The following is a 12,574-nucleotide window of genomic DNA, read 5'->3' as shown; positions in this document are numbered from 1 at the left end:
TGTTGCAGTGAATGTAATACGAAATTTAATATTTTTTAATAAACAAGTGTGTATAGCTGAACTATCAAACTACAAAAACAAGTTTTAGGGTAGGGAGCGGACGTAGACAGTTAATGCTATCTGCTTGCGTAGGAGTTTTTTCAGTAACAATTCCCTTTCGGTATATCCCTTGCTAACTGCAGAAGAATCAATGGATCATTTTCTGTTTCTCCCATTATCTTAATATAATAAACCCTCAACAAAAATACATTCATAAATAGTATAATATACAAGTAATAATAATTGTAAACTTAAAACTTTTTGGGAGCCGTCGTTAGTAAAATTGTAAAAATGGAACCCTTATTGTTAGTACTTTTTGGTTTTGTTTTGATATGTCTTTATGTTTTTTATTATTTTATGTACAAATAATTTAAATCATCAATATGGCTATATATTATAATCAATACGAAATTATTATTTTTTCAATCAATAACACCTAATTTAAATGTAGTTTTACTACTTTATAACTTTTATTACATGAACTAATGAATGAATCGTATTTTAGGCATAAATCACGGTGTAGGTACGGTAAAAAATCATATCTGGTGAATGATTCTGTGTTTTTACTATGCAAATACGAAGCAATTAGCAAATTATACTTATCTCTTTTTCACTTGCGATAATTGCATGTACTATCCTTCTTTGACATGTAATCGTAATGCAGTGTGCTATAGCAATGTTAAATTATTCATGTGTGCGTTTGTGTATCAATTACAAACACCGAATGTTGTCTATGTAACCTATCTATACTTTTAAATATCATTGCTTGTATGACAGATTGCGAACCTACAAGGTACAGTTAAAGTCCAATATAATCTTATTTGTATTTCATTTTACAGTTCCTTAAAAAAATAATATCCGTTATCGAAACTATCGGATAATCCGAAATAATTTAATGTCCATAACCGTAACCGAAACCGATATTATATTTTACCAATATCCATATCCATATCCGGATCCGAAATTAAATATCTATAACAACACTGATACCTACATCACTTATCAAGAATAAATATGTCGCAGGGATATGATAAAAACAGTGATTTCGTCAAATCTCCGAAGATTTTAAAATAACAACACGGTTTTATCATTTCTCGAAACAAATCTAGTGAATTGACCAAATGCCAGAGTTGGTTCCGTGAAATGACAAAAAGTCTTTTCTTTGGTATTTAAAAGGTTTATTTGGTAAGAATTGAGTATCGTGTCGCAGGTGGAGGAGGTGAGAGGGGAAGGGGGAGGGAGGGAGATGTCCTCTGTCACTTTCACTCCCCCACTCCCATGAAAAGGTAATGCACTATTATCTTGAAAATCAAATTAATGTGCACTAAAATTATAAAAATAATTGCGTATTTTTATACAATCTAATTAATTAATCTTATACACACATCAAAAAAGTCTAAGCAACAGCCGCTCGCCTCCTCACGACATCAGCACATCTCACCTATAACTATGTATGTAGTAACAAACCTATCTTGGATGACACCGACTCCAAAAATTACAATAATCGTAACTAGAACAAGATTAATTAATTAGATTGTATAAAAATACGCAATTATTTTTATACTTTTTAGTGGACATTATATACTTACCTATATTGTTCTGGAGTAGGGTTTTTGAAGGCGGTTGTTTTTTTGTTAATTTTTTTTTTATTTTATGATTTTTACTGAATTTGAAGTACACTAACTAACAATTTGTCTAAATATGTGTAAATATACTAAATTTTTCAATGCAGAAATGAACGTAAGTACTTTGTAATTTGATTACAGATAGCGTTCCGTTACTTTGTCATGGAGTCCGTAATCAGAACCTAACCAAACTATCTTTGGAGTATATGCTTTCCAATAAAAAAAGAATTATCAAAATCGGTTCACCCAGTCGAAAGTTTTGAGGTAACAAACATAAAAGAAAGAACATACCGACGAATTGAGAACCTTCTCCTTCTTTGAAGTCGGTTAAAAAACACGAAGGGGATGGCGGGCATGGCCATACCCTTACTAACTTCAGATATGAGTCAAGTCAGAAGCTCGCTTTTACGTCCTAAGTTCTTCTAGTCGCGTAACGGAACCCTGGCATTTGATCAAATCACTAGATTTGTTTAGAGAAATGATAAAATTGAGTTGTTCTTTAAACATACTCCGTGATTTGATCAAATATCTGTTATTATCATTTCCCTGCGACATATTTATCATGTAAAAACTTTTCAGATCGTCCTAGTAATTAATAACTACATATTATTGTATCATCAAATACCTACCTACATCAACCTACGTCATTAACCTCCATCAATACTATAAACCAGAAAAGAATTAGTACAGAAATCAGATTTATTCACGTCAAATAATATTAAATATTATATTTATTTTTAGGCGGGGTAAAAAAGAAAGTGGTGATATTGATGTGCTTATTACACATCCGTCTCTCAAAGCTAACGATAAAAATAATGATGCGGGAGCGCGAACGGTACTGCACAAGGTTGTCAATTTACTTCAGACCCATGAACTCATTACTGATATTATTTCTGTCGGAGACACTAAGTTTATGGTTAGTATGGTAACATCATTTTTGTATATAATATGTGTACCCTAACCTATGGGCATCCCATGCCTTCACTTCTAATTTATTACAATACCTAGGTATATAATCTTTCACTGCACCGACTCAACGTTGTTTCTCTATAGAAAAGGGACAACCGCCTCAGTCCTCCTGGTATGATTAGTGTCAGCCGTGGATTTACACTATGGGCAGTTGGGGCAAGTGCCCAGGGCGGCGAATTTCTTAGGGCGGCAAAATTTTGAAAGCAAAAAAAAATTGTTTAAGTCTTATTAAGATTGCTCCACGTTTAGATTGCGAAGATTTAATCGACCAATTCGCAATTTAAAAAGTCAGACGTGTTGCCTGTGAAAGAATTGAAGTAATATAATTATGAGTCACCCTTAGTGCCAAATTTTACAAAAAGTTAGAAAATAACAAATATTTATTCATATTTTAGAATATATAACATATAATAAAGTTTCTGCAATAAATTAGTTATTTTAGTTTTGAAAAATAAAATATATAAACTATAAGTAAAAGTAAAATTCCAGTATTGGGGCGGATTTTTTTCCGGTGCCCAGGGGCGCCATTAAGTTTAAATCCGGCCCTGATTAGTGTAAGATCTAAATGCAGCAGAATCCGTTTTGACTATTGCGTCAATTTTTGTGTTGTTAGTGGCTTGCCTGCCCTCTGAATTAACCTAGGTGAGCCGAGACAAAATAATTACCGCGATTAGATTCAACATGTTACAACTCACACGTTGAAGTTGAATTAATTAGGTACCCAAGCTAGATTAATAATTACCCTATTCCTTCAATCGTGGTACATTAATAAAAGAAGGTTCTAACGATTTTGAAATATTTATTTAAAAATAATACTTTTTAAAGGATTAAACGTCTAATTATGTGTTACACGTGTAACTGTAGCTGTATTTTAAACATCAGCCCCCCTGAAAATTTCAGTCTGCAAAGGACATGAAACGTTAAACAGATAAAAAAAATATGTAAATTCCGCTAATATTTGTAATGCTGAGAAATCAAATATTTCAAAAGTGACGCCAGAGTAAATTATACGTAAAAGTATGGTGGTTAATTTTAATTTGCATGTTTATTTATTTATTTAAAAGTATGCTGATTAATGTTAATTTGCATATTCGTACTTTTTACTCCCCCGACAGTTATAATAAACTGTCTGAAGTGAAAGAGTCTGAAACTTAAGTCTCACATCGTTTTATAGGGCGTGTGCAGACTATCCTCGGAGCATCCGTCAAGACGTTTAGATATAAGGCTCCTTACACAAGAACACTACTACTGTGCCGTTCTATACTTTACTGGAAGCGACGTTTTTAATAAGGAGATGCGGGCCCACGCGTTGGAGAAGGGTTTTACACTTAATGAGTATTCTTTGAGACCTATCGGTGTTACGGGTAAGTGACCTTTTGAATATTTAACTATTTCGTAAGTATATTTTTCGTCAGGTGTGATTTAAATAAATGTTATAATAATTATATAAGGTAGGTATGCAAAGTCTCTTTTGATCACAAGTAATTCGTGTTTCGGCGATTTTCCATGCATTATATTATGTATATTATTATAAATTATATATATTATTGATAAGAGGAAGAAAAATATACATACTCGTATACCTCATAGCGGACACCACAGACGTTGTACTGTACCTACACATGTCTTAAATTTTAAATCTTTTTGATTAATCTGTAAGTTTCGACTGTTGCTACGCATGGTCAAGTGATCTAGCCGTTCACAGAGAAGTTGGACTAGGTTCATTCCGCGACCTTCTCAAGAGCAGATTCGATAGAGGACAAGTTTCATCCGGCACTGGTCCACGATTTCTCTAGAGACCTGCATGGTTCGTGTATGTGGCATCGCCCGTGCTTTCGTCTGCACAGTAATGTATGTTGGAGGTGTCCAACATATCATTGATATGTAGAAGGAACAGTAAAGAAGATAGCACACAGCATTAACTGGCGACAACGACTTGTATGCTGCGCCCAGTGAGGAGACTGGTGGTCCACCAGCAAAAACAGTCGGGAAGCCCAAATGATGGAAGTTTTGCGAGAAGCGCCTTGTGCCATACACGAGGCCTTCGCTATATCCAGGCTAACTGCCAGACTTTCCCCCTTGCTTTCAATAGCCGCCGCCCATCTATGTGTTAGGTATACCAGAAGATCGCCTGCCGACCGACCATGGCGAAAACCTAGCTGTCGGTCGTTGATCAACTGGTGATACTCTGGGCATACCAATAGTGCGTTATTATTGTGTTAAAATAAATCACGTAATAATTGAAAAGATGTTATTAGTGTCTAAATATTTTAAGGTGTACGAATAAGCTATAAAGGCATAAAGGCATTTATTTTCTCAAAATTGATTCCTTTAGATATCTTTTTGATGTCATTTCTTATGCTACTAGATACTACTACCGCTTCGGAAACAAATGGCGCTCTGAGAGAGAAGAAGCGGCGCAAGAAACTCTCCCAGCATTCTTTTTTTATGCGCTTTTCAATAAAAATATACAATATTGTACAGTCGTTATAAAATAATCACAATCTAGTCCCACGCTGTCCGATCATTTAGATATTCAGCAGTGGAGTAATAGGATTTACGACAGAGCCATTTTTTTATAAAACATTTAAATTTATTTATAGATAATGCCTGAACAGTGGCTGGGACTTTATTGTAGAAGTGTATACATTTACCCTTAAAGCTATTATGTATCTTATGCAGCCTACTAGAATTAGTTACAAGCAATCCCTTATTTCTAGTGTTATAATAATGAAAATCACTATTAAGAGCAAAAAGGTGACTATTTTTGTGAACATATTAAATTAAATTTTCATAAATGTACTGACAATGAACAGTCATAATATTTATTTCTTTAAATTTTTCTTTGAGAGACTGTCTATAACCAAGCTGATATATAGCACGAACAGCTCTCTTTTGCAGTGCAAACACTATATCAATGTCAGCAGCATGACCCCATAGTAATATACCGTACGTCATGATGCTGTGAAAATAACTAAAGTGCACTAATCTAGCGGTCGCAACATTCGTGTACTCTCTAATCTTTCTAACTGCATATGCCGCAGAGCTGAGTCTATCTGCTAGATGGGTAATATGTGGACCCCACTGAAGCTTTTTATCTAACGTAATCCCAAGAAGACCGTAGTGTCCACAAGTTCCAATCTCTGGTCATTTATAAGTACGTTGGTTTGTACCTCCGCTGTGTTTGGTGTAATGAACCGTAAACACTTTGTTTTTTTACTGTTTAAGTGCAGATTATTCGTCTCAAACCAACACACTATCTTTGAGAGTGCATTGCTTACCTCGTCATCAATATCCGCACGTCACTTCACTTTAAAAATAAGTGAAGTATCATCAGCAAACAATACAATCTCATGGCTATCATCTACCACAAACGGTAGATCGTTAGTATATATAAGAAACAAGAAAGGACCGAGAATAGAACCCTGTGTAACACCTATTCCCACAGGTTTACCCAAAGACCGTTTGCCATTTACATCGACTATCTGAACTCTTTCGCTTAAATATGATTTCAACAGATTTAGGGCTCTATTTTTCACTCCATAATGCTTTAGTTTTAGGAGTAAAGTTTCATGGTGGACGCAGTCAAATGCTTTTGACAAATCACAAAAAATGCCCAATGCATCCTGTGACTCTTCCCAGGCGTCAAAGATGTGCTCAATGAGTCTAGTACTCGCATTAATTGTTGATAAGCCCCTAGTGAAACCAAACTGATTTTTGTTCATTAATTTACACAAATGCATTTGTAGCTGTTGAAACAAAAGTTTTTCAAAAATTTTACTAAAAACAGGCAGCACTGAAATAGGTCTGAAATTAGAAGGGTCAAAAGAACTGCCCAATTTAAACAAAGGTGTTATACCTTTTACACCTTTGCTGTATTTCATGAGGTCAGGGAACACACCCTCATCTATGCATTCATTAAATATTATTGCTAATTCAGGTGCTATAATGTCAAGTATGTATTTAACAATATTAGTCGAATGGCCCCATAGATCTTTTGTATTTTTTAGGTTAATTAATTTGAAGATTTTTATTATATCGCTACCTGTGACATACTTAAATTTCAAATCAGTAGAAGATACTGGTACGTGTAATTTAAGCATATCATATGCTGCTTTTGGCGAAGAGTTAAGTTCTTTGGTCGTGACAATCGGGATTTCGGAGAAGTATTTATCAAATTCATTTGCAATTTCTATTTCCGAATTTATAACGCGATTATTAATATTTAAACAAATAGAGGTGTTACGGCAATTCGATCTACCAGTTTCATTGTTAATTACACTCCAAGTCGCTTTTACTTTATTATTACTGTTTTTAATTTTATCTGCAATGAAACGTGTTTTCGCTTCATGACAAACTATTTTAAAGAGCTTGGAGTATTTTTTTACATATATTTTAAATTCTTCACTATTATTGTAATGTTTCTCATAATAAAGGTCATATAAGCGTTTACGACTTTTCTGGATACCCATTGTTGCCCAATCATTAAAACTATGTTTGTTGTTTACTGTCACCGTTACTGGAGTAAAAATCCTGTCAAATTCCTCACAGAAGGAATTGAAGACTAAGTTGTAGTGAAAAATTGCAGTTTCGCCACAGTGTAAAAATGGTATCGTATTTACCAAATTATTTCTAAACCTCTCAAGACGGCTACCCGTAACTGGTATAATCGTCACCTTTGATTGGGCAACAATGGGTATCCAGAAAAGTCGTAAACGCTTATATGACCTTTATTATGAGAAACATTACAATAATAGTGAAGAATTTAAAATATATGTAAAAAAATACTCCAAGCTCTTTAAAATAGTTTGTCATGAAGCGAAAACACGTTTCATTGCAGATAAAATTAAAAACAGTAATAATAAAGTAAAAGCGACTTGGAGTGTAATTAACAATGAAACTGGTAGATCGAATTGCCGTAACACCTCTATTTGTTTAAATATTAATAATCGCGTTATAAATTCGGAAATAGAAATTGCAAATGAATTTGATAAATACTTCTCCGAAATCCCGATTGTCACGACCAAAGAACTTAACTCTTCGCCAAAAGCAGCATATGATATGCTTAAATTACACGTACCAGTATCTTCTACTGATTTGAAATTTAAGTATGTCACAGGTAGCGATATAATAAAAATCTTCAAATTAATTAACCTAAAAAATACAAAAGATCTATGGGGCCATTCGACTAATATTGTTAAATACATACTTGACATTATAGCACCTGAATTAGCAATAATATTTAATGAATGCATAGATGAGGGTGTGTTCCCTGACCTCATGAAATACAGCAAAGGTGTAAAAGGTATAACACCTTTGTTTAAATTGGGCAGTTCTTTTGACCCTTCTAATTTCAGACCTATTTCAGTGCTGCCTGTTTTTAGTAAAATTTTTGAAAAACTTGTTTCAACAGCTACAAATGCATTTGTGTAAATTAATGAACAAAAATCAGTTTGGTTTCACTAGGGGCTTATCAACAATTAATGCGAGTACTAGACTCATTGAGCACATCTTTGACGCCTGGGAAGAGTCACAGGATGCATTGGGCATTTTTTGTGATTTGTCAAAAGCATTTGACTGCGTCCACCATGAAACTTTACTCCTAAAACTAAAGCATTATGGAGTGAAAAATAGAGCCCTAAATCTGTTGAAATCATATTTAAGCGAAAGAGTTCAGATAGTCGATGTAAATGGCAAACGGTCTTTGGGTAAACCTGTGGGAATAGGTGTTACACAGGGTTCTATTCTCGGTCCTTTCTTGTTTCTTATATATACTAACGATCTACCGTTTGTGGTAGATGATAGCCATGAGATTGTATTGTTTGCTGATGATACTTCACTTATTTTTAAAGTGAAGTGACGTGCGGATATTGATGACGAGGTAAGCAATGCACTCTCAAAGATAGTGTGTTGGTTTGAGACGAATAATCTGCACTTAAACAGTAAAAAAACAAAGTGTTTACGGTTCATTACACCAAACACAGCGGAGGTACAAACCAACGTACTTATAAATGACCAGAGATTGGAACTTGTGGACACTACGGTCTTCTTGGGATTACGTTAGATAAAAAGCTTCAGTGGGGTCCACATATTACCCATCTAGCAGATAGACTCAGCTCTGCGGCATATGCAGTTAGAAAGATTAGAGAGTACACGAATGTTGCGACCGCTAGATTAGTGCACTTTAGTTATTTTCACAGCATCATGACGTACGGTATATTACTATGGGGTCATGCTGCTGACATTGATATAGTGTTTGCACTGCAAAAGAGAGCTGTTCGTGCTATATATCAGCTTGGTTATAGACAGTCTCTCAAAGAAAAATTTAAAGAAATAAATATTATGACTGTTCATTGTCAGTACATTTATGAAAATTTAATTTAATATGTTCACAAAAATAGTCACCTTTTTGCTCTTAATAGTGATTTTCATTATTATAACACTAGAAATAAGGGATTGCTTGTAACTAATTCTAGTAGGCTGCATAAGATACATAATAGCTTTAAGGGTAAATGTATACACTTCTACAATAAAGTCCCAGCCACTGTTCAGGCATTATCTATAAATAAATTTAAATGTTTTATAAAAAAATGGCTCTGTCGTAAATCCTATTACTCCACTGCTGAATATCTAAATGATCGGACAGCGTGGGACTAGATTGTGATTATTTTATAACGACTGTACAATATTGTATATTTTTATTGAAAAGCGCATAAAAAAAGAATGCTGGGAGAGTTTCTTGCGCCGCTTCTTCTCTCTCAGAGCGCCATTTGTTTCCGAAGCGGTAGTAGTATCTAGTAGCATAAGAAATGACATCAAAAAGATATCTAAAGGAATCAATTTTGAGAAAATAAATGCCTTTATGCCTTTATAGCTTATTCGTACACCTTAAAATATTTAGACACTAATAACATCTTTTCAATTATTACGTGATTTATTTTAACACAATAATAACGCACTATTGGTATGCCCAGAGTATCACCAGTTGATCAACGACCGACAGCTAGGTTTTCGCCATGGTCGGTCGGCAGGCGATCTTCTGGTATACCTAACACATAGATGGGCGGCGGCTATTGAAAGCAAGGGGGAAAGTCTGGCAGTTAGCCTGGATATAGCGAAGGCCTCGTGTATGGCACAAGGCGCTTCTCGCAAAACTTCCATCATTTGGGCTTCCCGACTGTTTTTGCTGGTGGACCACCAGTCTCCTCACTGGGCGCAGCATACAAGTCGTTGTCGCCAGTTAATGCTGTGTGCTATCTTCTTTACTGTTCCTTCTACATATCAATGATATGTTGGACACCTCCAACATACATTACTGTGCAGACGAAAGCACGGGCGATGCCACATACACGAACCATGCAGGTCTCTAGAGAAATCGTGGACCAGTGCCGGATGAAACTTGTCCTCTATCGAATCTGCTCTTGAGAAGGTCGCGGAATGAACCTAGTCCAACTTCTCTGTGAACGGCTAGATCACTTGACCATGCGTAGAGACATCGCTTCATTGAGTGTCTTCTCCCGTATTTATCTCGGGGAGTGTTTCACCTGATTCCTGTCGCCGAATTGCACCGTCGCACGATACACACAAATTAAGATATCATTCCCACCATCTGGATGTGTGCATTCCTCCACAGTGCGGATTTCAAGGTCTGGATTGTAGAATGAGCTTACTTGTGCGGAGTTCCGGAACGATACGACATGGGTACTTTAAGCCGGCAACGCTCCTGTGATTACTTTGGTGTGGCAGGAGAATGTGGGCAGCGGTGATCACTTAAGTCTAGGTGACCCGTACGTTCGTTTGTCCTCTTTTTCCACAAAAATCGAATCCAATGAAAAACATTCCGAGATCAACAACAATTTATAAATAAAAAAAAATAAAGAAACATATTCAAATGAACTGAATTGTGAATGGTAGACATTCTCGAATTCACTAGAACACAAAAAACTTTATCAAATTCAACTATAACATAATTGAATATTGAAAGTCCTGCATCTCTCACACCAGTTCATCTCGGGCGTACCAAGTGTCCGCCACCCGAAGCTCAACCAAGAGAAACCGCCTTATATGTATTTGAATCTTTCATCGTTATTTTCTGTTGAAGGTGTTCCAGGGGAGCCTGTGGAAATATTATCAGAAGAAGACATATTTGACTACATCGACTATCCGTACAAAAACCCAGAAGAACGAAATATTTAATAAAACAAAATAAACAATTTTGAGCATTTGATTATTAAAAATATAATATCTAGGCATATTTTATCACATGTTCATAATTTGTGTCCTATTTCTTGTGTTCACAATACAACAAAAATTAAATATATTATATAAATTAATTTAATTTGTCCATTAAATAGTCTAAAATGATTTTATTAAGAACAACAGTGCTAAAAGAAAAAAAAAATATAATATTCAACGGTACATAATTATTATTTTCTTATTGCGGCAAGATAAAATCGCATTTATAATAATGAAACACCTAGGCTTAAATGAAAAGAGATATTAATTATTCTTATAAAAACGTTTAAACGAATTAAATTTTACTATTAAAGATGACCATGTGAAAGTTAATAATCCACGCAACAGAAATTAAATTTTAAATTATAACTACGAACATAATATTCTATTTCTTTGGCGAGGCAGCCTAGATTCATAAGGCTCGAATAGTCTAAATAAAAAAAAAAATGCTGTTGAAAAGTTAAGTAAAGGAATGCTTATGTTTGTTGCTTTTAATGGATTAATTAGTATAAAAATAAACTAAGACTGAAACATTACAATAAAATACTTTTTTTAAACTTCACACAATATGTACATTTTTAAATAATGAATAATAACATAGTAAATTACAGACACAAGAGACATTCTCCCATAAGTCCTCCGTCACAACTCCATACAATTTGTTACATATTATCACACTCGGTTCTTCTTATTTTCCTAAATTGAACGCTCAGTACGCGGGGCAGTAATGATTTCGGACATTGACCTCACAGCCTATTTTATAACGCGCCATCACAGTTCAATAAATTTATTGTAAAGTAACTTTCTTAATAATTCTTAAGTTTGAACGAATTGTGTAATTAAAGTCTTTCCGCGTCGGAGCCAGATCGACCTGCAAATAAAGTGTGTACACCCTCGCATGTGCATCGCTAGAAACCGCTCGTGTCATTCGTGTGATGTAGTTACACACACATTGTAGTGAAGTATATTCGTGCCCGCTCGTTGGATTGCAAAATAATAACACTTAAGACTAAATATGCCAAAATTTTAATGATAAGATTTAAAATACTACTGTTTCTCCACAGAAATACCCAAAGACATGGACAAAGACATACCCCATATACTCGTATGTGGGGTATTCTTTAAAAAATCTCCGTAAAGGTATCCTACTTTTACAGCATACATAATGTCAATGTCCGAAAATTGCTTCTTTATGGTCTTGATTATTGAAATGAAACTTATAGTAAAAATAATAAAAATATATAATACTTTTTTTCTGGTAATGAATTCAAATGTTCTATGATATTTTAATCAGTACACATAGGTTACATTTATGATGACCATGATATATAGAATTCCTTAAGGCCATCGATACGTATTGAACTATAAACACGATGACGATAAAGGAACTACCAATATAGTAAACCTGAATAGAACCCAATAGACTCCTAATACCAACTAAGGTGAGCGGGCGCGGGGGATTAGTTATCCGGATGGACTAGTTGATACAAATGAGACGTTGGATCGGAGAGCGCATCGTCTGGGTCTCGCATCTCGACCACTTTCCCCGCCGACATTACGATGACCCTGGAACTCTCTAGAACGCCGGTTAGTCTATGAGCAATAAACAATACGGTACAACCTATGAACGAACTACGGATCGTATCTAGTATCAACCGCTCCGTCTCTTGGTCAAGATTAGCAGTCGCCTCGTCGACTAGAAGAAT

The 12,574-nt window shown here is 34.9% G+C and overlaps 2 protein-coding genes across 2 annotated transcripts in view; one reads left to right on the top strand and one right to left on the bottom strand.

The window, feature by feature from the left end:
* LOC126971650 (DNA polymerase beta-like) overlaps positions 1-10,892 on the top strand; it is a 17,440-nt gene extending 6,548 nt beyond the window's left edge. The window contains exons 4-6 of the mRNA XM_050818023.1: positions 2,406-2,580; positions 3,808-3,997; positions 10,735-10,892. Of these exons, the coding sequence (XP_050673980.1) occupies positions 2,406-2,580; positions 3,808-3,997; positions 10,735-10,829 (460 nt within the window). The 3' untranslated portion in view covers positions 10,830-10,892. The remainder of the gene's footprint in view (positions 1-2,405; positions 2,581-3,807; positions 3,998-10,734) is intronic.
* Positions 10,842-12,574, bottom strand: part of LOC126971543 (ATP-binding cassette sub-family C member 10) — a 57,597-nt gene continuing 55,864 nt past the window's right edge. Inside the window, exon 23 of the mRNA XM_050817829.1 lies at positions 10,842-12,574. Within this exon, the coding sequence (XP_050673786.1) occupies positions 12,329-12,574 (246 nt within the window). The 3' untranslated portion in view covers positions 10,842-12,328.

The sequence above is a fragment of the Leptidea sinapis genome, chromosome 24 (assembly GCF_905404315.1).
Source record: "Leptidea sinapis chromosome 24, ilLepSina1.1, whole genome shotgun sequence".
In the NCBI taxonomy this organism is placed as follows: domain Eukaryota; kingdom Metazoa; phylum Arthropoda; class Insecta; order Lepidoptera; family Pieridae; genus Leptidea; species Leptidea sinapis.
This window is presented reverse-complemented; position numbering and strand designations above follow the sequence as displayed.